The sequence below is a fragment of the Oryzias melastigma genome, linkage group LG4, assembly GCF_002922805.2.
Source record: "Oryzias melastigma strain HK-1 linkage group LG4, ASM292280v2, whole genome shotgun sequence".
Lineage (NCBI taxonomy): Eukaryota > Metazoa > Chordata > Actinopteri > Beloniformes > Adrianichthyidae > Oryzias > Oryzias melastigma.
In genome coordinates this window covers 6015472-6040918 of record NC_050515.1, presented here as the reverse complement: position 1 = coordinate 6040918, position 25447 = coordinate 6015472, and the positions used below count along the sequence as shown (strand labels likewise).

At 37.2% G+C, this 25447-nt stretch overlaps 1 protein-coding gene and 1 long non-coding RNA gene across 14 annotated transcripts in view; one reads left to right on the top strand and one right to left on the bottom strand.

The window, feature by feature from the left end:
* LOC112150396 overlaps positions 1-25447 on the top strand; it is a 162902-nt gene that overhangs the window by 74154 nt on the left and 63301 nt on the right. Inside the window, exon 2 of the long non-coding RNA XR_004947715.1 lies at positions 1973-2047. This is a non-coding gene — a long non-coding RNA (uncharacterized LOC112150396). The remainder of the gene's footprint in view (positions 1-1972; positions 2048-25447) is intronic.
* Positions 12011-25447, bottom strand: part of elavl4 (ELAV like neuron-specific RNA binding protein 4) — a 110953-nt gene continuing 97516 nt past the window's right edge. For 10 of the 13 annotated variants that reach the window (XM_024278674.2, XM_024278675.2, XM_024278677.2 and 7 more), the window contains 2 exons: positions 22456-22494; positions 12011-16262 (listed from right to left, as the gene is read on the bottom strand). In XM_024278674.2, coding sequence (XP_024134442.1) covers positions 15935-16262; positions 22456-22494 — 367 coding nt within the window. In that variant the 3' untranslated portion in view covers positions 12011-15934. The remainder of the gene's footprint in view (positions 16263-22455; positions 22495-25447) is intronic. The other 3 variants (XM_024278680.2, XM_024278681.2, XM_024278682.2) reach the window with 1 other exon arrangement.

The window sequence follows — 25447 nt, the reverse complement described above, 5'->3', positions numbered from 1 at the left end:
TTCTGAAAGCTGAGACATTGCACTGTCTTGTTAATACCGAGGTATTACGGTAATCTCCAGAAGCCAGCGAGGAGCTCGTTTGTTTGCCGCATAGACTGTATATAAGAAATTTTTACAGTCTATGATTCTTATAATGAAAAGTGTTCCATCAGTTGTATTTTGTCAAAGGGAAAATATCCTTAATTATTGTTTTGTGACCGTAAAAGGAAAATCAGAGACCCAATGGGATGAAAATACTTCGATTCCAGGTAAGGATAAGTTCTATTATTATTATTATTTTTAGCCCTAGTCTCTGACGATCTGACTTTGCTACTTTAATGAGCTAGCTGTTGCTATTGCTAACTCCATCTCAAGTTAGAAAAGAAGGAAGTCGATGGAGTCTGGAAGTTTTTTTTTTTAATTGACAAAAGTTGAAATTTACAACGTATAAGACAGTTGTACAAGGGTGTTCAACAACTTTCAATTTGAACAGTCAAATATTAAATGTAAAAATACCGTAACATACAACAGAAATTAACAACAGACACTTTTAAACATAAGATGACAAGAATAAAATGAAATAAAATAAAGAAATACAAAGACGTCATGAACAATAAATTAGGGGTTATCAAAAAGTTGTAAATCACATATAATATCTTAAAGTTTCAGAGTATGTTTATTTTCCATTAGATTTATGGATGAAAAGAATAAGCAGAGTCCTTTATGAAATGTTAAAAGGATGGTTTGGTCTTCATAAATCGGCATTTGTGTATATAAAATTTGCCTAGGATAATTCTAACATTTAAGATAAATTCTGTAGTTTTGTTTTCCAAAATATCCCAAAAGGACATTCTTATTAATAATTAATTATCTCTTGATGAAAAATATTTAGTGTATGAGTATGCCAACCAAACGCAAACACATGAAGTGTTTAGATCCTTAAATTGGTGCTCGTTAATGTCATCAGGACGATGGATGTTGAAGCTCTTACAGAAAAAGTCAACGTTTCTCACATTTAAGCTGTTTTAGATTCAACAACAACCTGCAGATCACTTAGAGTAATCCACACTTTACCTTACTTCTTTGAACATTTGCAAACTTAATTTAATCTTCTGAGTCAGTCGCCTGAAGGTAAAAGTACCAGAACACGGGGTATTTATTCATACAGGTGTTGCATGAGGGAAAAACAATTCCTTGTCAGTTCAGTCACTTCAAAAACGAAAGCTCACAGCAACAATGACTACATCTGTTGCAGCTACACAGGGACTTAGCAGCAAAGGTTATACAGCTGACACTGATTATGATGTGAATTGGTAAATTGGTCTCTAAAAATCATGTATATTTGCACTATGTAATGTACATAAATGGCGTTAGCAGAACAAAGTTGATTTAAATCTTCGGGCAGAACCGTGTTTTACTTTAAAGTCACTTTAGTTGCTTAAGGCCCCATCTGGTCATCACCTGATGCTTCAATCACAACTGCCACCGTGTGACGGCGAAACACATTCTTATTCCCAATTCGTCACATTTTGACGCATGGTTAGGGCCCCTTCCACATCAAAAATTAATATTTTGGATGCTCCCAACTCGTAAATCAAATCAAGGCTCCCCAACTTCAACGGAAATTGACTCCAAACATCACACGTCTGTATTGATCATATTGATCAAGTGGATGTGGGTCCACACCGATACCCTAACCCCATCCTTAAATCACCTAAATGACCTCAAAATGCCCACGAAACCCAACAAAAGTCATTGATAAAAACAGTGAAGTGTTTGCCACAGAGTTCACACAGTCCTCCCATCACAAAGAGTCACATTTTTGACATTGGACGTAGCTGCTATTCTCACTTAAAGTGATACAAATGTAGTGGCATCTCAACTGCTGTCACCTTAGATATCTCAACCCTTTTGTTACCAGAGGAGCGATAATAATAACATCTCCGGTATTTTAATTTCCTCCGTTTTAAACATCCATTTGTTCTCCCTCCAGCTTCTCGCAGTGAAACATCCGAGTCCATCCGCTGCAGCCGCGGTCCAATCTGAGCCGATACTGTCAAGTTACAAGGTAAAAATAGGAAGAACACGTTGAGGATGTCATTACGGCTTCCACTATCCGTCCTGGCAGTTTTGTGTATTGGGAATCCATGCTGCGACTTGAGAATGCCCTCATGATGATAAGAACCACACCAGATGAAGTGCCCTTGAAAAAGACATTGAATCCCTGCCAGCTCCAGGCAGGCAGCACCAGACGAGCTGGGAGTCTCTTCCCTGAGGTTTCTTTGTGGCACAGCAAAAAGAAACGACTTCAAGTCTTAAAGTGCAGCTGCAACAACAAAAAAAAGGGAAAAACTTTTATTTGTATAGAAAAAAACAGAAGCAAGGTACATCTTTATTTACACGTTTTGGGCTAAAAAGCTTTAAACCTGACGATAAAAACCATTGAATCTCAAAAACTTTTTAATGTTTGTGTCCTCTTCTTTGAAAGTGAGACTTCGTCTCGTTCAGATCTTCCAAGGGTCATTTTTTGTGATCCAACCAAAGGAAAACAGGCTCCTGTGTTCCCATGAGACCACATTCTTTATTTACACACCATCTGCTGGTTCAGTCATCGGTGGATGAAGTTCTGTCCTGTTCGTCCGCGCGGCAGCATGAACAAAGAGCACCATTAATTGGTGTTTTGTCTTTACTAATGAGATGATGGTTAGTCTCAAATATGAGAAGATCTGTTAAACTGGTCACTCCTCTGACAGCCCAAAATGCAGGTTTGAAATTCGATTGTGTCACGTGACATTTTATGAAGCATAAAGTTGGATTTTGAGATCTTACCGGAGATTTAGACGCTTTAATTTGTCTGTTTGCAGATTGTCCTCGCTTTACTGTTTCCACTCTCTGCTGTCAGAGTTGTTGCAGGAATAACTATACTCTCTATTAAGATGGAAACGACTTCAATTATAAACTTAATTTAAAACACATTTGTCTTAATTACCAGATTGAACCTTGTGAAGGTGTGCAATATTCATGTTTGCTGTTCAGCATTTAAAACTTTAATTCTGTCAAACACAATGTCAAACTTTTAAAGTGGTTGTTGGAGCTGGATATCATTTTAAATAACATTTAGCTGTGAGTGATTGCTGACAGACTTAAACAAAAGCTTCTAGCTTTATAGGCTGGAGGAGAAATCTCTGGAGGATTCGGCTGTTGCAGCTCACTAAAATTTCCAAAGGGGTGGAGCTTAGATAGATCCCAGCTGAAAATTTAACATCAAGGAATGTACGAGTTTTGTTGTGTTTTTTTGAGTCATAATTCAAAGTAATATGGAATTCTCAATTGAAAATTCAGTTTGCAATAGAGAATTGCAAATTACCTTGAATATTGACTCAAACAAACTTCCATACTGCTGAATGATGTAGATCAGGGGTGACAAACTCAATCACACAAGAGGCCAAAATCCAAAATACAGCTTAGGTCGCGGGCCGAACTGGATAAACATTTATTGAACACTCTAAAACTACATTTTTAAAACTTTAAAAGCTTAACTTTTAACATAATTATGAACTAGATATATATCATAACTTGCAATAATGCTAGTGTGAATGCTGGAAGCTGAATTTGGCAGCTGAAGATGCTGAAATTGATGGCTAAAATTGCAGAAGCTTATAGCTGAAAACGCTGAAGCTGAGAGTCAACTTAGACATTAGCTTAATGCCAAATTAGCCTAAAAACAAAAAAAAAAACACAATTAGATTAACCAAAACAGCTAGCCTGTGAATATTAGCTAAACTCCAAAACAGCTTAAAAAACTTAAAAAAAGAAAAAATCCTAAATTACCCAAAACAGCTAGCATGTAGCTGAAATACTAGCTAAACTCCAAAACAGCCTAAAAAATCTTAGTAAATGCCAAAATAGTTCAGAACAGATGACATCGGGCCATTAATAACAACAAAATAAAATGATCTGGAGGGCCAGATATAATCACTCGGTGGGCCAGATCCGGCCCCCGGGCCTTGACTTTGACACGTGATGTAAAAAAAGAGGGACTTCAAACTTGACTTGCATCTTATTCTGAGGAGACTTGACTTGGATCCTTGTGCTTTCCTAGTTATGTTGACCTTGGGAGTGGGGTCATCTGAACTTTTTTTCCCAGTGATTTCTGATTTTCACTGGTGTCCGTGGCAGTCCTGAAATCCTGTCCACCTTCATCCACATTTGTCATGGGGATGGATTACACGTCAATGTGAGGCTTGGGTCATAAGATAGAAAAATTAAAGACTAAATTTTCTTGTAGCTTATTTCTGATGGAGGAAATAAATCAAGAAAATTAATCTCACAATCACATTTTCGAGTATGTCTTTATTTAAATCAGGAGCAGACAAAAAAATGCCGTTAGAAAAAGATCGTTTTTGTGACGTTGAGGCTAAGTTGGCCTGCTCTCCGCTACGTTCTATTCCGATGCAGACAATTAGATCCAGGTACGTCTTTGTTTTCCTTGTCTGAGCTGGAATCTGCCTCCAAACTGTATAACTCTAATGTTGCTCACCATTTATGTCACAACAATAATGTTAGATTGGGGTTTTAAGGGGCTGTTGGCTGGAGCTGGTGTAAATAGTTGGATAATGGGAAGTAGGGCCAGGCTTACTCCACAACAACAGTCCAATTTTGCCTAAAAACAATAGACAAAAATCATAGTCAAAAGACCACTGGGAACAATTTGAAAATAGCTTAAAAGATGATCGGAGTGGAACTTTAAGGTTAAAAAAAACGTAAACGACATTTATATAAACGCTTGTTTGAATTTATTCTACATTTTACTAACCAAACTTTAGGGTCTGTTAAACAACAAACAAATTAAAGAAAAAAAGGGGGAAAACAAACATTTGTGACAAATAACTTAATGCAAAAGACAAGAAAATACAGGTAAAACATAGATCATATTTGACCTCGCCACAATAAAAGCATTCAAAGAAGTGCAAATCTCTCTGCTGTCATTCTATGAATTATTTTTTTCCTTTCTTCTTTTTAATTCAAGATTAACAATTAAAAAAAAAACATTTTAAAACCAAAAATGATATCCTTAATCCTAATCTCAAATTGTATTGGTCTAGGAATAAATACCATAAATGATCCCTTTTTGGACCCTGCGACGGACTGGCGACCTGTCCAGGGTGTACCCCGCCTTCGCCCATCAGTAGCCGTGATAGGCTCCGGCAACCCCCGCGACCCCGAAAGGGAAGAAGCGTTCAGGAAAATGGATGGATGGATCCCTTTTTGTAAACTTTAAGTCTCCACCTTTACCTATTTGTGGCTCCTCCTCACTGCAGACAGCAGAGCTCGCTATGAAAGGACAGCTTTTGCAGTAGATTGTGTATCCATAAAAAGACTTCCTCAGAGCACAAACACAACGGTGTCGGGCCTTAACTCAATGAAATCGCAGGAAAGCAGATTGGTAAGGAGAACCTTCGAGGACTGAAACTTCCTATGATTTTTTTTTTTCTATTCCAGTGAGTGTCATCTGCTGTTGAAGGAAGTCCCTGCATTTACAGGGAAAAAGAAGTAAAAGTGAAAATAGAAATGAAGAACAGGAGAGCAGCATGCGTAGAAGTCGGTGTATGTTTTAGCAGCATTGAAATAAAAGCAGAGGAAAAACAGCTTAATGAGAGACTCACCTACAAGTTCTTGTTATACAACAGTGATGGTTTTTATGGAAAGAGAACACGCTTCGGTTAATCTGAAGAAAAAACGTTGGTCTCTAAGAGGTCATAGTTTCCATCAGTTGAGGGCAGAGTCGGTGATGAAACGGAGTAATCCAAAGACAAACTGAAGAGTCTCAGTGCAAGATTGAGCTTTTCATGTTTTTTGTTAACTTTTGTTGACTTTAGGTATTGAGCCATAAAGCGGTGGATCAACCACGTAGAAGCTCATATTCACCAGAACTACAAACACTTCTGGCTTTTTATGCTGGCGTCACATTTCTGAAGATGCGGAGCAACGCACCAAATGTTACTTTTTAGGTTAGATTAGAAATGATTTATTTCAACCAATCAAGAAGAAAAAAGTAAATTCATTTGCAATAAAATGAGTCATCAGAAGTTTACATCCATAAAGACGTGTCAAACACAGGATAACTAAACATAAAGGGAGTGGGGGGAAACAAACTTATATAATCCCATCCCGGCTCGCCCTTACCATTTCCTTTATGTGTATTATAATTATCCAGTTTGTAACTTAAGATCAGATTTTTATATCTTTCAAACATAGATTCAAGTTATTAAGAATCCTCATGCAACAATAAATTACATCATTGTGTAAGTAGATAAAACTCTATTTCATATGGAGATCTGTTATCAAAATTCAGACAAAAATGGTGATTATTTTTCATTAGCAAAAATTAACATAAATTAATATAAATCAAGTATCAAACATCAACAAAAATGTTCAGATTATTGTCAATTGCTGATTTTTTTCTTTTTTTTCCTTTTTTGATAGAAAAATCATTCAAATAAATCTGGTAACACAAATTTAAAAAAAAAAAATTACAGATCATTTTCAATAGAAAAGATATTCAAGTATTTTCAATTCCAGTCATTAACGTGAATCAAGTATCATCAGTTTCATCATTACATGTAGTTATCTACTGTGATGGTACTTTTTACTTCAAGTAAAATCCACCTACTGTACCTCATTCCAAATGATATTTCCCAAGATCAGTTCACTTTGATTAACCACTTGCCTCAGACGGATCGATCTGCGTAGGAATAGAAATCGATTCATTTCTTAAGTTGATTATTCTTTTCACTCCTAATCAGAAAGAAGTGGAGCTGGGATTTTACAGCGTATGTTCTACGTCACAAATATCCTTTTCAAACTGCATTTTTCTTTTTCATCTGCTCCTGATTCACAGCAATTTGAGTAAAGAAATACTCAGAAATTAAATTTTGAGCTTAACTTTCTTAGCATATGTCCTCCACCCTCAGACAAATATCACGAGAACATGTTAAAAACACAATTTTCATCAGCGTTACTACAAACGTCTGTATCTGTGTTTAACATTCTTCAGGTTGATTGTGTGTAAAAATGAGGCTCATTTTAAAAGCGTCATAAACTTTATTAGAGGAAGCTTCCAGACACCAACACGAAAATAGTTTGCTGCCAAGTAGCGTATTAAATGAACTTTATGATTGAACAGACAGTCCAATCAGCCTGATCAATATGTTAATGCCAAAGCAGAAAATGAAATGGAGCACTCGTCTGAGTGCCGCTCAGTTAATAAATAACTCACAGAGAAGCTGTCTCTTCCGATTAGACGGTGTGAAATCGGTAAAGTGGACAAAGGTATCGCATTAATGTCAGAGCCAGACCCAAGGAGAGCTGGAGGGCAACCGGCTTCTTTCCCGCTAAAACAGATCTGACTATGGAAGATTAGTCAAAGAAGGGAGGTCCGTATGAAATGATATGCCTCCAACTGCGAGGCTCGTGCCTGTCATTTGGCGGCTCCGCCGTCTACATCATCGGCGCGGCGGGATGCTGACATTCACACCACGGAGCGAGTGTGATCAGCTCTCACCCAGGCAGATGAAAAGTGGTTTATATAGAAAGTGAGAGGCAGTATCATATGGTTGCACCTGGTGACAGAAAATAGTGAGAATGCCAACAACTCTCTGATGAGAGCGCTTTCACTTCCTTTGCAATTAATGCATCTTGTTTGCATCAGATATTTTCAGAAATGCTGTAATTTGTTTATCTACTTCAGAAGTTAGTAGGATGCCTTTATTGACTTCTTAACTAAATATGGAATAGAAGTTCAGGGATGCAGGAGTTGAGTGTTTTTGGCTTCAACTCTGAGATTTCTCTCTTTAAATCCTGCAGGAACTTGTTCACATTTGCCTCAATCAGAGTTAAAACTCAAACGGAAAATGATGGATTCAGAACTTAGGATAATAAATGTGTGTGACACCACTTTATAAAGTTTTTCACTCAATTCAATTCAGTTTTATTTATATAACCAAAGGGTCTGCAACCTCTAACACTTAAAGAGACATTTAGGTCGCTTTCTCACAATCCAGTTGGAGCCACTCATCTTTAGAAAAATAAGACTTTGTTTTTATCTTTTCTTGTTTTTATAGAAAAATATATAAATAAATAGTATTTTTTGGCATTAATTAAACAAACTTTATGACAAAATAGATTTTCCCCCTCAAATATGAAACAAATAACAGAGTTTCACAAAACTACCTTTCAAAATAAAAGACTTCCTTTGTCACGTAGGATAATCATGATGGTGCAAATCTAGTGGTAGGTACTGTAAATTAAGGAATGACTATTTTTTTAATTTTATTTTTTTGTGTTTTTTTTTTAGGAATTTATAAATCCAGCTTTCTAAAATTAAAACATATAATTAATTTTTTTTTTTTACATTTTAAACACTGGAACACAGGTTGCAGACCCTTGATATTTCCCTATATCACAATACAGTTGTCTCAATGGGCTTCACAGCAGTAATTGTATAAAAACATAAAGTCAGTCATAAAATATAAACAATAGCCGGCTGCTAAACTAAACAGACTAGGCTAAACTCTGCATCTGTGCCCTCAAACTGGTGGCCTGCGGGCCATTTGCAGCCCCCTAGTCGATATTTTGCAGCCCCTGCCTTAAAATGAAAGTTCATTGTCTACTAATCAATATCTTCTGCATGTCCATGCTTCTTTGATGATGGCTTTGTGATGTTTCAGCTTGCTTTATGTTAAAATTTTGCATTTACTGTCGTCATTGGATCAGAAAAGTCCTCAGCAGCTGTTGCTATCGTCGTTAGCTCCTGTCGTTTCACAGGACACGCAGAAGCTTAGTCGTACATAGACATGAACAAATGTCCATTAAACTTGTTCAGTAGACATAGACAATGAACCATAGATATAGAAAGTGGAGCCCAAAAATATATTTTTGCCTCATATGGAACCCTATAGAGCCCAGCCTCAGCCAGACTCTGCCTTCAGTGGATAGCAGCACAGGCGAGACACCTGGAATCTAGAATCGCTCCCGCTCCTCGGAGGGGAGAGGGAAAGAAGTACAACAAATGAATCACACTGCACCAAACAGAGGCATGGAGAACTAAATGAAAAATACAATATAAAGAATAGAAGGAATAAAAATTGAGGACAGAATAGAGGACTTCCCAGCTTATTACTTGTAGCAGCCTAACAACTAATTGGTATCATCATAGAAATTGTATTCATTAACTTTGTACTGTAAAGTCCCATTCCTACAATCTGTTGATCTATTCACAGCGAATTGAATAAAGAAATACGTAGAAATGCAATTTTGAGCTAAATTTTCTAAACATGTCCACCCCCCCAAAAAACACAAGAACATGTAAGAAACACCAAAAAAAACATGACTTTTATCAAAGTAGATCTTTGGATCATTCTAAGCAGCAAATGGTACAGAGCAGAGGAGAACTTTGTATGTTTTAGCAATATTTTTCACTCAACTTGCAGAGCCATCACTCATTGTCGATGCTCAATTTCCTCTTTAATTAAACACTTAAATTGCCTTCTGAGAAAAAAATGTCGTTTTGGTGTCAAACTGTCAGATCTGAAGCCTAAAAGAATGTTGCTTCTAAGAATAAGGATCACTGAGTCTAAAGGAAATATTGAAAAAAATGAAGAGTCTGAGTCAGCAAATCGTTTTCCAGGAAAAGTAGCAAATTCTGTGCAAATTCAGCAGGTGTGGAACGCCAGGTTGACAGGTCACATGGCCAAAACTGAGAGGACTGTCGGGTGGAATGATGGAAAATATTACAAACTGCTTTCATAAAGATAATTGAGTGTGAAGAGTGGTTAAAGACGCTGGTTGTTCTCTGCCAGCTGCGACAGAACCACAGACCTTTTTAAACACGGATGTCTGCAGAGACCAAGAAAAAAAATAAAAGTGGTTTGGAATAAAAGTAAAACCAGGCAGAGAGGAGCTGGTATTTTGACAGGGTTGGCTTTGATTTTAAATAAAAAATGTGAACATAAATCATCAAAGTTTAAACAGAGGAAAATCAGAGCAGAAAATTAAGAATTTTACTGACTGTTATGTTTTATAAATGTATTTTTTTATTGCTTTGGTTTAAAGCAAAAATATGATGGTAAATTTAAAGAAGATACAAATTTACTAATAATATCTGACTAACATTGTCAGCCATAATTTGTATTTAAACTTTAGACACTTTAATTTAGCAGTAAAAGGAAGATAGATGATAGTTTTTATTTTGAGATGACGGCTAATTTTTCTGCTGCAAATAGATTTAAAGTTCCCCGTAAAGACAAATGGTTTAGATCACTTTTAAAGGGAAACGTAAGCAACAAAATATGTTCATATTTGACCTTTTAGTGAACTTAAACTTCTTTTAATCTAAAGTTTTCATCTTCAGGATGTCCAGCTTTCTATAAAGATTATTTTTCTCCTGGTTCATAGATGATTGAGCCACTTCCTGTTCTCCTTCGGGGGTTTTATATATGAGAAACTTTGTTCTAATCCAGGGGGGTCAAACTCATTTTGGTTCGGGGGCCACATTCAACCTGTCTGATCTCAAGTGGGCCGGTCCAGTAGCCTAATAGTAAAATAACCTTTGGTCAATTTATCTGTAGGTTTGTTTTTGGAGGGCTGGGTTGATAAAATCAATTAATGAATTTATTTGAATCGATTTAAGCTTATCAGGTCAATAATCGATTCATAAAAATATAGATGAATTTAGCACTTAAAGCTAAGGTCTGCTAGCTTGATGCTAACGTTTAATGGGATTTCCCATAGGAAGGCTAATGCTAACGCTCGGCCGTCATAAACATACATTGCTGATAAAATGAAAATTTTTATAAACTCACAGGCATGAATTTTAGAAACTCTTTTACATGTTTTAAAGTGGTCTAAAACATTGTTTATCCTCATACTTTTTTCTTCTTTTGGAATAAGGTGTAATGCAATAACGCGATCGCCACCTAGTGGTGAAACTGAAACGCTCTCCAGGAGCTGTTTACCATGTTAAGGATTTGAACATTTTTGTTAGAAATTCTCCTTTGGAGAATCTATGTAACACTGGATGATATTAACAATCATTATTTCACTGATACATTTTACAGTATCTGAACTGTATCAGATTAATATAAATATATTTGAAACATATAGAAGATCATTAATGTATTTCTAAACAAATGCGTATAAATGTGTAAGCTCAAAAGTGAATTGAATTGAAGAATCGAAAGAATAAAAAAAATCAGAATCAAGTCGATCCAGGCTCTGGTGAATCAAATCAAATCGTTTGTGGAAGTTATTATCGATACGCAGCCCTATGTATTTGTTTAGTTTTTTTCTCAGTTGGAAAAAATGCCGTAACCAACCTAGTAGCCTAATTACTTATTACGTTAATTGTGTTAATTCCTTGCTCTCTGGTTATACTGCTATTTCTTTTCCTTTGCTTCCCCTAGTGGTGGAATTGGGCATTGCGGTCAAATCTTTAAAGAACTATAATCCACTACAGTTTTTTTAACCCCAACATCCTTGTATCTTTTTTCTTCATGAGTGGGCCGGATCAAACCACCCCTGTTCTAATAATTCTCAGCCATGGGCGGAGCTACTGGGAGACACAGGAGGACAGCAGCCCAACATTGAAAAAATAAAAAAAAAACATTAAATTAACAAATAGTTAAAATAACACATTTCCATTTGCCACCCTTCTAAAGTCTTCTGCCCCCCTCCGGCCCCTCAATATGAGGTTCTAGCTCCGCCCCTGCTCTCAGCTCATTATAAAAACAAAAGAACTTGAGCTCCTCCTACGCGTTTAAGCTCATCATCCATAACTAATCTATTAAATATCCTTCTTAAATCTCTGTTCTGCAAACTTCAGCACACTTGTGTTAAATCAAACACTACATTATGGGATGTTGATACTCCCTGGAGGAGCGGCGATCTGCTCCGATTTGATAAAATTGGAAAAGAAACATCATTTGTTATAAAAAAGTGTGAAAAACCTTTTCATTCTTCAAGACAAGAAACGTTGGAGCTCTTAACACCTCATTTTATTGTCCCAACATTCAAAAGTACAAATAATTCAAACACAACAGTTTTATGAAAAAGAAAAAACAAACATTTACAGCAAGATTTTTATTTTGTTTCCAGTTTCAGAAATTACCTAAACTAGCAAGGATAACATGAAGTCATTCATCGCAGTAATTGGATTAATAATAAGAATAAGAATACTAAGAATAATAGCAATAATAATCATAATAATCATCATTGATAATTGTTAAGTAATAACATAAGCAGGAGAGAGTAGAGGGAGCCGCGAGTCATGGGGCCCCGTGAAGATTTTTTCGTCTTTTTTTGTCTTTAAAGATTTCGTTTATAGATTTTTCAGATAGTAAACAAACACGTCTCAGGAGGAAAATGAAAACTGACAAGAAGAGCCGAGTTCCTCTGTTCACCTTCCCTCCTCCACTACTGGCTGAGTTGTTCCTACTGGCAGGCTGCCACTATAAGGCGCTACAGGGGATGGTGTGAGCCATAGGGGTCGGGCATGGAGCGAGGTGACGCAGCCCCATGTTTCAAACACCCTGATATGCACACTCACTCACTCACTCTCATTCTTTGATCGTCGTCACACATGCACTCAGGGAGACGCGCACACGTGTGCACAGAAGACATCGGAGGTTACATGCACACCAACGGAAACACTCAGTCGTGCAAACGGGGTTTAGGCGGAACACAGGCACGCGTCGTAAGATCCAAAAGTCTTACAGAGTAGGAAACCCACACATCCCAACATTCTACCGGGGTCGTTGCATAATTCAAGCTCCCGCCGGGGGACGGGGAGCATGAAGGGGTCTGGTTCGTTTGGTTAGAACTGATGATGACCGTCGGATGAGTGAGACATGAGAAGGATGAGCGTCCCAAATGCTCTTCACGCACCTCCTTTAAGTTCTAGCAACAAACAAACGAACAGAAAAGAAATCCAATTCCTTATATTTATACGTCTGGAATATTCCCTTTGACCTTTCAAAATATATAATATATTTCATATTCGAGTATATAAAATATAGAATCAGCACGATCCCTTTTTAATCCCTCCAGAGTATTTCTTAGACAGCTGCCGCAAAAAGCAGTTGGTGTGCAACGCTAACGTCTTAGTTCTTTAAAAGATTTGTTGGAAAACATGATGACGGTTCGTAAAAATAACCTCTTAACGTGATTTCAATCGATTTAGTCCAGTGCAATGCATGACCCTAAAAACCACCTTTTTTTTAACTTTTTTTTTTTTTTTTGGAATAGAATGTGCCCAAGCCTCCAACAGCTGTTTTCAAAAAACAAATACAAACGGAAACTATGCGTTCAGACCCACATTTTTGCATAAGGTTTCATCACAAAGCGGTAGTAAGTGGAGGGAGGGTGTGGACGGAGTGGCTTTTTAGAACTACACAAACTTATCACAGGTTATATTGAACCAGAACGACTGTTTATAACATTCTATCAAGACTAAACTTTATTGAAAAAGATCTAAAGATTTCAGTTTAACAAGACAAGAAAAAAGCAATAGCAAATTTAACTATTAACTAGGTTATGCATAGCGAGTAACTGTTTCTAGTAATAAGGGAAGAGCGTCCCCCGACCCTCCAGACATTTTTTTCAGTTTTGTTGACTTTTAGGTTTTTTTATAGTGTAATTTTGATATATTGGTAGAAAGCACAAACGTACTAAAAGTTCTCTCAGTGCAGTGGACTACTGGAAGAGCCTCTCCACTATAGTCGCTTTGTTCCCTTTTGCTCAGAAACGCCCCCCTCCCTGTACCAGAATCACACAAATTACACAGACAATTAAACAAATAAATACACACATAAATTAACAAATCAATAAATAGAGAATAAATAGAAAATAAATATTGTAAAAAAGAGATAAATAGTAAATCAGGTGTCAAACGAATACAGTTATACTCTAAGCTGTGTTCGGTTTCTTTTGTCGCAACTGAAAATTAATCCAATTATTATTATTTTTTCTCCACAAGCAACATGACAACAATTGAACAGCTTCCTCACAAGTTTTTCTAAGTAACTGAACCACCACTTCATAATAAATTGTCATATGAAAAAGACAAGCTCAAACAAAAGAACAGTGACAACTCAGATAATACAGTAGATATTGTAAAACAAATGTAGACTATATATATATTTATATATATCATCTATTTGTACACAGCAAATAAAGACACAGTTCTCATTGATCCTTTTTAAGGAAACGAATATCTAGACTAACGGAACTAGCTAATCAGCATTTGACAAACGTTTCACGCTCAGCAAATAACCTAAACGTCAGCAAGCCAAACGGAAAAAACTTAAATTCGAAAAGATTTTTTTTAAGAAAAAAATCAAACTTTGATCAGTGATTCTTACAAGGCCCCAAATTCATAAAATCTAAAAGAAAAAAAGTCACATCAGATTTCCGGGCCGACATGAAACGAATACCAAACGAAGAACAGCAGCTCAATTCAATGCTAACATCAAAGTACTTTTTTTTTCTTTAAACAACACATAGAACAACAAAGTTGGATATTTAAGATATGTGAATAATGTGGTATTAGCACCTACTGTTGATCGCTTCTCAAAAACCAAGAAAATGATGCTCTCTAAATGGATAGATACCTAGTTACTAATTTCCCATATTATCTGATGACAAAGCAAACGTGGACAAAAGGGTCTTAATGCTTTGGGCACTGAAGTATAAGGTTGGTTAGGCCTCGGAAAGACCCCTCTCCCCTTCCTTTTGGGTATCGCTGTTTGAATAATTATGCACAAGTACATATGTGAAAAATTACCAAAATCGCCTGCCTCAGTTTGCATCCCTTTTCACAAAACCTTCCGTCTAGAAAACCAACTTTGATTCCCAAAAAAACAAACAACCTTTGATTCTATAAAGTACCAGAACAACAAGACAAGGTGGTGCCCCCTCCCACCCGCCGGTCCCCCCAGTTAGCCAGTCAAAATATTATATTTTTTTTCTTCAAATCCAGATTCTCGTAAAAATGCTTCAATAGTTATTATTTTAATTATCATTTATAAAAATAGATCTTTCTATTTGTTTTTATCTTTTTCTAAACGCATTTTTTTCCCAAGCAAAGAGATCTTCTTCTCTTTGGCAACAGTGGTTTTTTTTTTCTTTTTTTTTTTCTTAAATTACTGTGAACAGGAACCCGTCCCCTCCCGCGCCCTGTGTCCCTGAAACCCACTGAGGAAAGACATGTTTTGTTTGCGATACAAAACAAAAACAATGTTAGAAATCTGTTTTTTTTTTTTCGTTTTCTACATCTGAGTAAATGGGATTATTTAATCCCACATGTAGCCGACGAGGGGAAATTCTTAAATGTACACTAAAAGTGAATGAGTGGTTTTTTACCAATTTAAAAAAAGCTCCCTTCCTCCCCTCCCGTACACTGATGGGAGGCGTTAATACTAACAACAGTGGATCCGGATTTACAGAAGAAAAAAACAAATCCTGAATCAAGACAGAGAAAAGTCTAAAAAGATCCTTCTCTTCTCTGAAATAAGGGCATACAGGGATTTGCTACTGTTTATACAGAAGAGAAAACACAACCACAACAAACAGAAAGGATACACAATAAAGAGAAGCTCCGTACTATCACAGGGGCTTCCAAAAAACGTGTGAACATTTTAATCATTCCATTTTTGTATTATTTAGGCAACACTGGCTTATAGGTCCAAAGTTATGATATAAGCCATTTCTAGTTCAATTAGTTTGTAGGTTTCTTTGTGTTCCGGTTGGCGTTTGCTGTGTCGGATGGCTGCAGTAGGGTGGTGGTGGTGGTGCTGTGGCGGCTTTGGGGGAATGAGTGGAGGTTGGGGGCGGGGGTTGGGGGCAATACATTTTTTTTACTTCTTCTTCCTCTTCGGACGTCGCTTTTACCTGGCACAGTTCAGGACTTGTGTGTCTTGTTGGTCTTGAAGGAGACTTGCAAGACGCGGTCGCCCAACCTGTAGCCGTTGAGGCTGGCGATGGCCATGGCCGCCTCGTCGTAATTCGTCATGGTGACAAAGCCGAAGCCTTTGCACTTGTTTGTGTTGAAGTCACGGATCACCTTGACGTTGTTGACGGCGCCGAAGGGGCCGAACAGCTGCCAGAGCACGCTCTCGTCGGAATCCGGGGACAGGTTGTACACGAAGATGCACCAACCGGTGCCGGTGTGGCCGGGGATGTTCATGCCCACCAGGCTGGTCATGCTGTCGATGGTGATGGGAGAGAACCTGAGAGAAGAGGAAGAGCAAGGGGGGGGGGCGGAGTCAGCACTGGCGCCTCAAAGCAGGAAGTGACATGCGTGCATGAAATGAGCAAAAACTAACAAAATAAAAGTCCATGATCAAATTTTCTGTCTAAATCAGGGGTCTGCAGCCTGAAACCTTTCATCTCTCCATGGTGGCTCCTTGGCCAAACAAAAAATAAGTCTTCTGACCCAGAAATGTCGACCGTCTGAGGTCTGCCGAACCAAAACTATCTAAAGAAAACAAACAAAGCCTGCAACTCCAAACTAAAATAACTAAACCCAACAGTGTAAGACTGCTGAGGACAAATAGTGTAAAAAAAATAAAGAAAAATAAAATAGCATTTTTGAAAGTAAGGATTACTTACTACTTAGCATTTATTCAATTTAGATTAGTTATATTTATAAATTGATGCCTGAGGTTCACATAGATGATAAACTATGTAGGTTTTTACATCCTGTTGACCTGAAGATGTCGTGTTTGCTCAACTCTACCTCCAGAATGAACAGATTTTATATGCAAAAGTTTGATCTTCATATTGTCTCATGCTGCACAACATTGGTTACTAGCTGCACTGAGATGATCCTGTTTGGCACAGAACGTCTTTTATTTTGAAAATAAGCAATTTGAGCTTCTGGTTAACAAAATAAATAAATAAATCAAATTTTGAGATATAATTTATATTTATTATTTTTTAAACTAAAAGGTCATGAATGCTAATCTAAATTTCTTAAAGGCTATCTGGCTCCTTCTAGGTTTTGATCTGTAGAAAGTTGTAGAAAGGTTGCCGACCCCTGGTCTAAATGAAAAGGCTTGCTGAAATCCTCACCCGTGTAGGGACCGATGGAGCTATGAAGACACTAATCTCTAAACTACACTCATTTGGAAGTATTCTGCAGCATCTGAATGAACGCTCTGGTTTGTTGTGTGTCTGCCCGGCTCTGAAGGGTCTCCTGTCAAGCCTGATGACGGTGTTGCCTGAGCTGAGCTGCACTCCTGCAGACGAAGACTCTCCCTTTGTGTCCTCGAGTGGCTGCTTTTGGAGCTAAATTGCAGGAAGTTGTTGAATTGAACCGCGGCTGGAAATGTATCAAAGATCGTGCACCAGGCTGCTAAATCTGTTCCCATTCACCTCCTAATCTTCTCCTTTTTTCTTGTGATGCAAGAGATTTGAATCCTCAGTTGACTTCACTTAATTGCCTTTCCGCTCAAAGGAAAAAAGGGGGAAAAAATTCCACCACTTTTAAATAAAAGGTAAATGAGATAAAAGGTTCATTTCTTATGCTAGAAACTACTATAGGCATTATTGGGAGTACTTTAATTGAGATTTCCGCTTTGCTGCAGCTGTCTGAGAGGAGGCTGCTTTCTTAAGGAGGAGGAGGGAGGGGAAAGAGGGTTGGGGGGGCAAATAAATGGAAAATGGAAGCACTTTACAGCCCAGTGGCATTAAGGTACAAAGTGTATTTCTCCCTTTCCTCCCCCTCCCGCGGGGCGTTGTGTTCTGTTCTCTTCCCGAGCTCGTGGCACTGATCGATAGCCCTGCTCGCTGCTCGGGGCCTGAAGCCGTCTCTCCTCAGTAACTATATATGGTCGGCAATCACTGCGACCTTCCTGCATGACTTTGGTCACGCAGACTTTGCCTCTGGCCTTTTAGAAGCATCTAGGGGGGGTTAGCTCATTGACTGAACGTGACGTCAGACACTGTAGAGCACATGTGTCAAAGTCCAGGCCCGGGGGCCGGATCCGGCCCTCCTGGTAATTCTATCCGGCCCTCCAGATCATTTTATTTTATTGTTATTGATAACCCGATGTTATCCAACGCTCATTTCTAACTTGTATAATATGGGCAAAATATATTTTATGGAGAGTAAAATATTGAAAGTTATTTAAGGTTAAAGTTGATTTATTCTGGAAAAATATTCCTGCCTTTTTATTATTCATTATTATGTTACAAAGTTTAAAATTTGGCTTTCTGTAAGCTTTTTGGACTATTTTGGCATTTACTAAGATTTTTTAGCCTATTTTGGAGTTAAGCTAATATTTCAGCTACATGCTAGCTATTTTGGCTAATTTAGACTTTTTTTCAGGCCATTTTGCAGTTTAGCAAATTCTCCAGCTACATGATAGCTCTTTTGCTAATTTAGTCTTGTTCTTTACATTTTTAGGCTGTTTTGGAGTTTAGCTAATATTTCAAGCTACATGCTAGCTATTTTGACTAATTTAGGCTTTACTTTTTATTTTTTTAGGTTGTTTTCGAGTTAGGCTAATATTTACACTCTAGCATTTTTGGCTAATTTAGACTTTTTTCTGATTTTTTTTAGGATATTTTAAAGTTTAGCTAATGTTTCAGCTACATGCTAGCTGTTTTGGCTAACCTATTTTTTTTAAAGGTTTTTAGGCTAGTTTGGCATTTAGCTAATATTTAGCTTGCTATCAGCTTCAGTGCTTTCAGCTATCAATTTCAGCATCTTCAGCTAACAGCACTAGCATTATCACAGGTAACACTATATATCTTAAAAAGTTCATTTTTTTTAAGTATAAAAATTTTGTTTTAGTGTTTAATAAATGTTTATCCTGTTCGGCCCACGACCTAAGGTTTGTTTTGGCCGCTTGTGTGCTTGAGTTTCACACCCTGCTGTAGAGGATAAACACTTTCGTGTAAATCCATGCATGTCACTTTATGACATCTATTGAAAGTCCTCCAGTGTGCATTATCTGTTTTGATCTAATACTTTTTCCCAAGATCTTTTATATATATTCTGTGCATGAAGCAGCTGCAAACTTCTCCTGCAAAAATGTGTAAACACCATCTCCGATTCTTTAAAAACGCGCAGAGAGGACGTGAAACGAGCGCGCTCGCCTGAGTGGATCAAAACCTGGATGTGTAATGTGCAGGACTAAACCGATGTTGCAGACAAGACCAAGGGTTGCATAGCAACAGTGTCGCTGACCACATATCTTTTCTGTCCTTTCTATGGCTAAACCATTTCAGGTTCTTAATGTCTTTTTTCTCCTCTTTCATTTCTACAACCCCGGATCACTGAATAACACTCACGACTTGATGGCAATTAGGAGAGCTGCATCAAGCACTATCTTCACGTTCAATTTATGTTCTGACCAAAGAGAGGCCGAGGGGCTAACTGAGGGAGGTAGACTCTAAATGTTAACCTCATCAATCCAAATATTAACATTTGTACAAAAAGACTCATTTTTTTAAACCTGTTTGTCTCCAGCTGATTGATAACGTCTTCCCTGTTTAGAGTTTGTCACAGATTTATGGAGAACCTCTGATATTAACAGTAAAACACAGACGGAAAAGGAAAGAAACTAAAACAGAGCAGAGTAAACGAGCTGAGTAAGATATCCAGGTTCCTCCAACCCTCTTCAGTCTCCCATGTGGGAGAATATCTTCAGAAATGTTGTTTAGCTGACAAATTGGCAATAAAGTTGATTTGAAATACAAAAACATATATATTAATACAAAAAATAATAAATGTGCAACTTTTTGGATTTACTTTGATTTCTTTTACTGCAGACAGTTTTCTTTTTCTAGTGTTTGTAATAAATAAACACAAACAACATGTACAGTACTTACAGGCTATTTAAGTGGTATTTGCTTGGTATTTTTTGTACATACTTGGTACTTGTAGGGTTTTTCATAGTACTTTTTTGATAACCTACTGGATATTTATGCTGTACAGACTAGGGCTTTACATAGTACCTACTGGGTATTCACTTGGGGTGTGTATTGGCAAGAGTCTATTGACACAATAAATATCATGATGCGTGTCTCATGATACGATATGTATTGTGATATCACAAAAGTACTTACAGGGTATTTCAGTGGTATTTACTTGGTACTTTTTTGTACATACTTGGTACTTACAGGGTTATTATGTGGTACTTTTTTGAGAACCTACTGGGTATTTAGGTATTTACTAGGGATGTGTATTAGTAAGAGTCCAGTGATACAATATGCATGATTATGAGTGTCTCACGATATGATACGTATTGTAATATTGGGACCGTACTTACAGGGTATTTGGGTGGTATTTACTTGATACTTTTTTTGACATACTTGGTACTTACAGTATTATTATGTGGTTTTTATGCGGTAGTTTTTTGAGAAACTACTGTGTATGTACTAGGGATGTGTATCGCTAAGAGTCTTACGATACAATACAATCACGTTTTGTGATTCCTTAATGAAATTTTCTTTGATTAAAAAAACGTAACCTCTTCAGACCTGGCATCCTCATGCGTGGACATCCAATATTGGGTTATATTACCACAGTAGCTAATACTGCTAACTGGGGCCCTGTGGATACATGTAGAGGGTTAGCTTAAATATTAGCTCAGGTCTTAAGAGGTTAAGGGGTAAAAGTAATACTCATATGAGGATACCCAGAGTGAATTACTGTCAGTACCATGTAGTAGAGTGGAAATGGGGTTGCTACTAACTACTCTGTCCTCATAAATAAGTAAAATTCACATACTATTAATGGTACTTATTGTGTACTTACTCATTAACAGCAACTACAAGGAAAAACACAATAATGTTCCACAGAAGTACTATGTAAATATCCATTCTCTTACATGGTGAGTACCATGAAACACACATACAGTTACTGAGTAACTCAAATACATTTTAAGTCCTTCTTAACAGTACTTCAAAGGTAGTTTCTGTTTACCTAATATCTTTTTACACATGGAAAATACGATAAACGTACAATAAGTGAATAAGTAAATTCAAGATACTTTTTTTGTAATTACCCTGTTATTTATTTAATTATTTTTTTTAACTTGTCCCGTTCATTATCTTTTATTGTTACAATAGGGGGTTATAGATTTTCTGACACAGAAGGAGTATATTTGTATAAACCCCTTTTGTAATTTAGGCTAAACTTTATTTATATTGATTATATCTGTATTCTTTTTTTTGTTGGACTGGACAGAAAAAGAAGAGGACAGAAGGTACTTACATGTGGTACGTACCATGAAAGACACATTAAGACAACATGTAAATACCCAGTAGATATGTATAAATATCATATAGTACCACATAAATACACAGCAAGTACCAAGTAGGTACCCAAAAAAGTACCATGTGAATACCACCTAAATACCCTGTAAGTACTACACTGTAAAAGGAAGAATTACTGAATATTATTTGAAAATATTATATTGTTAAGGTTTTTTTATGCTTTCTGGGTTTACATGAAACATTTTTCCTTTTCCTGGAAAGTTTAATTTGTTCCTTACAATAAAAGCTGTGACTCATATGTGGCCTTTTAATTCTAAAAAACGATTTCAAAGATGTGGTTGTTATCATCTGTTGACTTGATCTTGACCCGACGTTATAAGAGAAGTCTGAGTTTAGCTAAAGATAAAACCTTGTACAGATTATTTATTAGTGTTATGAACAGTTTGGATAATTTGAGGAAAGTTTTTGGTTTGTGTTTTGCTTTCACGTTTCTTTTTATTCTGCTTTTAGTATCATAAATGAGCTGCAAAAATTATATATTTTATATAATTTAACATAAAATGTATGTATGACTAAATGTATTTAAGCAAATGTATTGGACTGTTGATAAAAAAATTGATTATTAATTGATATCTAGACTTTATAGTATTTATATCTGCAGTGAAATAAGTCAAAGTAAATTTGTTACTTAAAATAATTTCAATATCATTCCAATTGATTTTTCTTTGACTTATATCAACACTAGGTGATGTTTGATGCACACATTTTCATTAAAGAGGAAGAAATCAGGTTTAAATGACACCAGCAAACAAAATCAAGACCAAACAAAGTAGGAGAATCTGAATTCTGCATGAAAGAAAATAACCCAAAGCGCACATAGAGATGTAAGCTGCAAACAAAATCTGTTCAGAACACAGAAACAGCCCAACACAATCCAAACATCACCAGCACTTGCCATCATTAAGTCACCACCACTAAAAACAAAGACTCTTTCAAACACCTAAAGTGCTTTGGGAGGTGGAGGGGGGACTGAAACGTAAAATCGCTGGAGAGAACACAAAAACAACCAAGAATAAACAGAAAAATGACCTTGAACAACAGTCAAACTCAAAAATGCAAGAAAACATAAAATGAAAAGAAAAAAAAAGGAAAAGTCAACATGGACATCTGGCATTCGGTGAAGTTTTTAATTACCTCTTTACGCCATAGGCCATATTAAGCAAATTGTCCAGCCTGTAAAGAGAAGGAGGGTTCTGGGGTTAATGGCGGGCAGATGGTCGACTCACTCAATGGAACTAATGTTAAGGCCCTGTAGGAACTTCATGGTCCTCCTCACTCATGAACAAACAAACTCATCTGTAGTTGGTCCATTACACTGAGGAGCCCCACCACAAAATGCTATCATCAGTTAACAGATCTACAGTACACTCAGGTTTTCTGTCTCGCTCAAAGCTCCCTGTAATGCCAGAGCGTCGCAGGAACACTGTTGGTGAAAGTGCGTTGAAAGTGATTTTGATTATTTCTGATTTTTGATTTGACAGTAACTGGAATGACAGGAAATGATGCAGAGATCTGTCAGTGTAATGGTTCGGCATTCCAGTGATGGCAAGTGACTGAGGTTTCACTGTGATTTGGAGGTTTTCCATGAAGTGGAACAATAAAAACACAACTGAATGTTATGAAAATGTGAATTTAAGGTTGGACTTGTGAGTCAAAAAGCTCCAAAAGGGCCAGCCGTTGTGGTTGCACATTAGTTTTGGAAGCTGACGTCCAGAGTGAATGGTTGTTTGTGCGCACTGGGCCTCAGAAAGCTGTGGGCCGTATTAAACGCCGGCCTTTGTGGATGGGTGCAGTCTGCTTGGTGACTCAATGACCTTCATTCCTCACTTGGGTCTGGCCTGTCTCATGTCTTATTAACTTTTCTACCCTAATGGACAGAGGCTCTGGCTTATTGAGCAACAGCTGCCTCCACTTGAGAGCAATAGAAACTCTGCAGCTCAATTTGCAGCACGAGTTTCTTCTTGTTTTCTTTAGACTGTATCGTGAAATGTTACCCGACATCTTAAAATAGTTCAGGCACCAGATTGGATGTTTGATCACCAAACAAGACTTCAGAAGAAAACAAAAGGAGAAGCTCTTCCTTTGATCAACTACAACAGGAACCAAACATGGTCCCCAAAGTCTGATTGGATGTAAGAGATGATCTTCTCCGTTTGCTCTTAAATAGAAAAACAAGTTTATGTTCTAATTTGTTTTTAAATCCCTCTCCAATCATGTTTTAATGTATTTTCAAAGAATTCCCAGTGGTCTTTTAGTTATAATTATGACATTTTTAGACATTTAAAATGTTGTTTTCTTGGACGTAGTTACTGCAGAATAGCAGGAGCTCATTAAAAATTCATCCTTTCCGTCACCCATAACTGAGAGCTCTCTGTTTACATGCTCTCCTGCTAGATTATAGCTCCTCACACGTCCAACTTAACCTTTCCGGTGCAATACAAACGTTGGGAAATATTGGAGCTATCCAGTCAGATTGCAGTTCAGATGAGGAAAACAAAGACGTTCATGGATCTACTCGTCTACAAGTGGATGTATCAGAAAGACGTGGGAGCAGGGAGCTTCTGGCCCGGCGTATTTTCTATGTCACAAATACAATATAAATTTAAACAAATAAATAAAAAAAAAATGCAATTTTTCTTATAAATTTCTTTATACCACATCTTCTAATAGTAGCCGGTCTCTAATAGTCGCCACTCGAGCACAGTCGTGAAGACGCCGGCCGTCTGTGCTATTTGTGTTGTGAGTGTTGCAATGACCAAGAAACTCTCATTAGGTTTAGTGTTTTAACTCCATGCGGTGGCATACGCCAAAGAACATTCTGGTGAGGAATTTGCACAACATTTTTGGGTTGGATAATAAACGTATCCAAGTTTGGAGTAAGCAGAAGTATGGGATTGGGTAGTTGGTTGCAGAAACAAGCAAAACGATTTCCTGGTGGAAAAATTGAGTGACGAATCAGAAGAACTGGTTTGTGCATCTATTATTGAGTAAAGACAGACAGGTATGCATGTCTCCAGAGAGATGATCCGCATGAAAGTGAAGAGGATTTTTATACAGAGATTGAAAGAGAAAAGAAACATCCACAGCCGGTGCTAATCTGAACATAATCCAATGTTCTCATCATTTCAATAAATCCTGAAATGTTCATCTGGTGTTGTCTATATTTTGTGACCAAATTTGGACCCATTAGGCATCACGCTGGTCCCCAACAGACGCCTGTCTCTTGTAAACGCCACATTTTTGGAATAAACACTGGAGCTGCTATTTGAAGATATGTTATATGTCATCCATTAGCAGAAAAATGCCACAAAAACATGGTAAAAACCCAGTTTTCCTTAGGGTGGGTCTTTAAATACTGAGACGTAGAATATTTCCCAGAGTTCTTAATCTGATTTAGTGGTCATCTGCCTTCATCTAACCCTACTGTCTATCCAAAATGTACATTTATCTTATGTATGAGCACAAATTCTGACATTTCTGTACAAATTAATTCAATTATTGTTTTCTTTCCTTATGACTTTTCACTGACAGGACTTTGGGGTTGAATGTCTGGTGTATTAAGAACTTTGGATAAGTTTATGCAAAGGAACCAAATCTAGAATCATAGAAAAGTATCTGTAAAATTGTGTGTTGGTGACTTATTCCTAAAACTACTGAGATTTAAACTGTATCTGCACTGATAAAACAACATATTGCAAACTATCAATTAAAGCAAGGCAGACGGATCCCAGAAACAGGCTGCAATCACCATCTTTTCACTCAAAATATCACATTTAAAAAGAGGCAGGATAATAAAATCCTGGAGAATTCATTAGAAATGGGATGTAAACGTTTAATTTCGTCACAGACTAGCATCTAGCCTCGTCTGCATAAAGACTGCGCTTACATATTAGCACTTAGCTCAGTTGGAATTAGCATAAACCATGAAAGCAGTCTGCAAACAAAGACCTGCAGTGGAGAGACGGATACACGACTTCATTAAAACAGCAATTAGCCCATTGTGTGGGAAGGGAACAAGCATTCTGCTTTGTGGGTAAATGAGTCAATTGGAGAGGAAGCTCAGAGGACCGGGGAGCATGAACACATCTGCCGGCCGCCGGGCCGCTGGGTCGCTACAAAACAACCT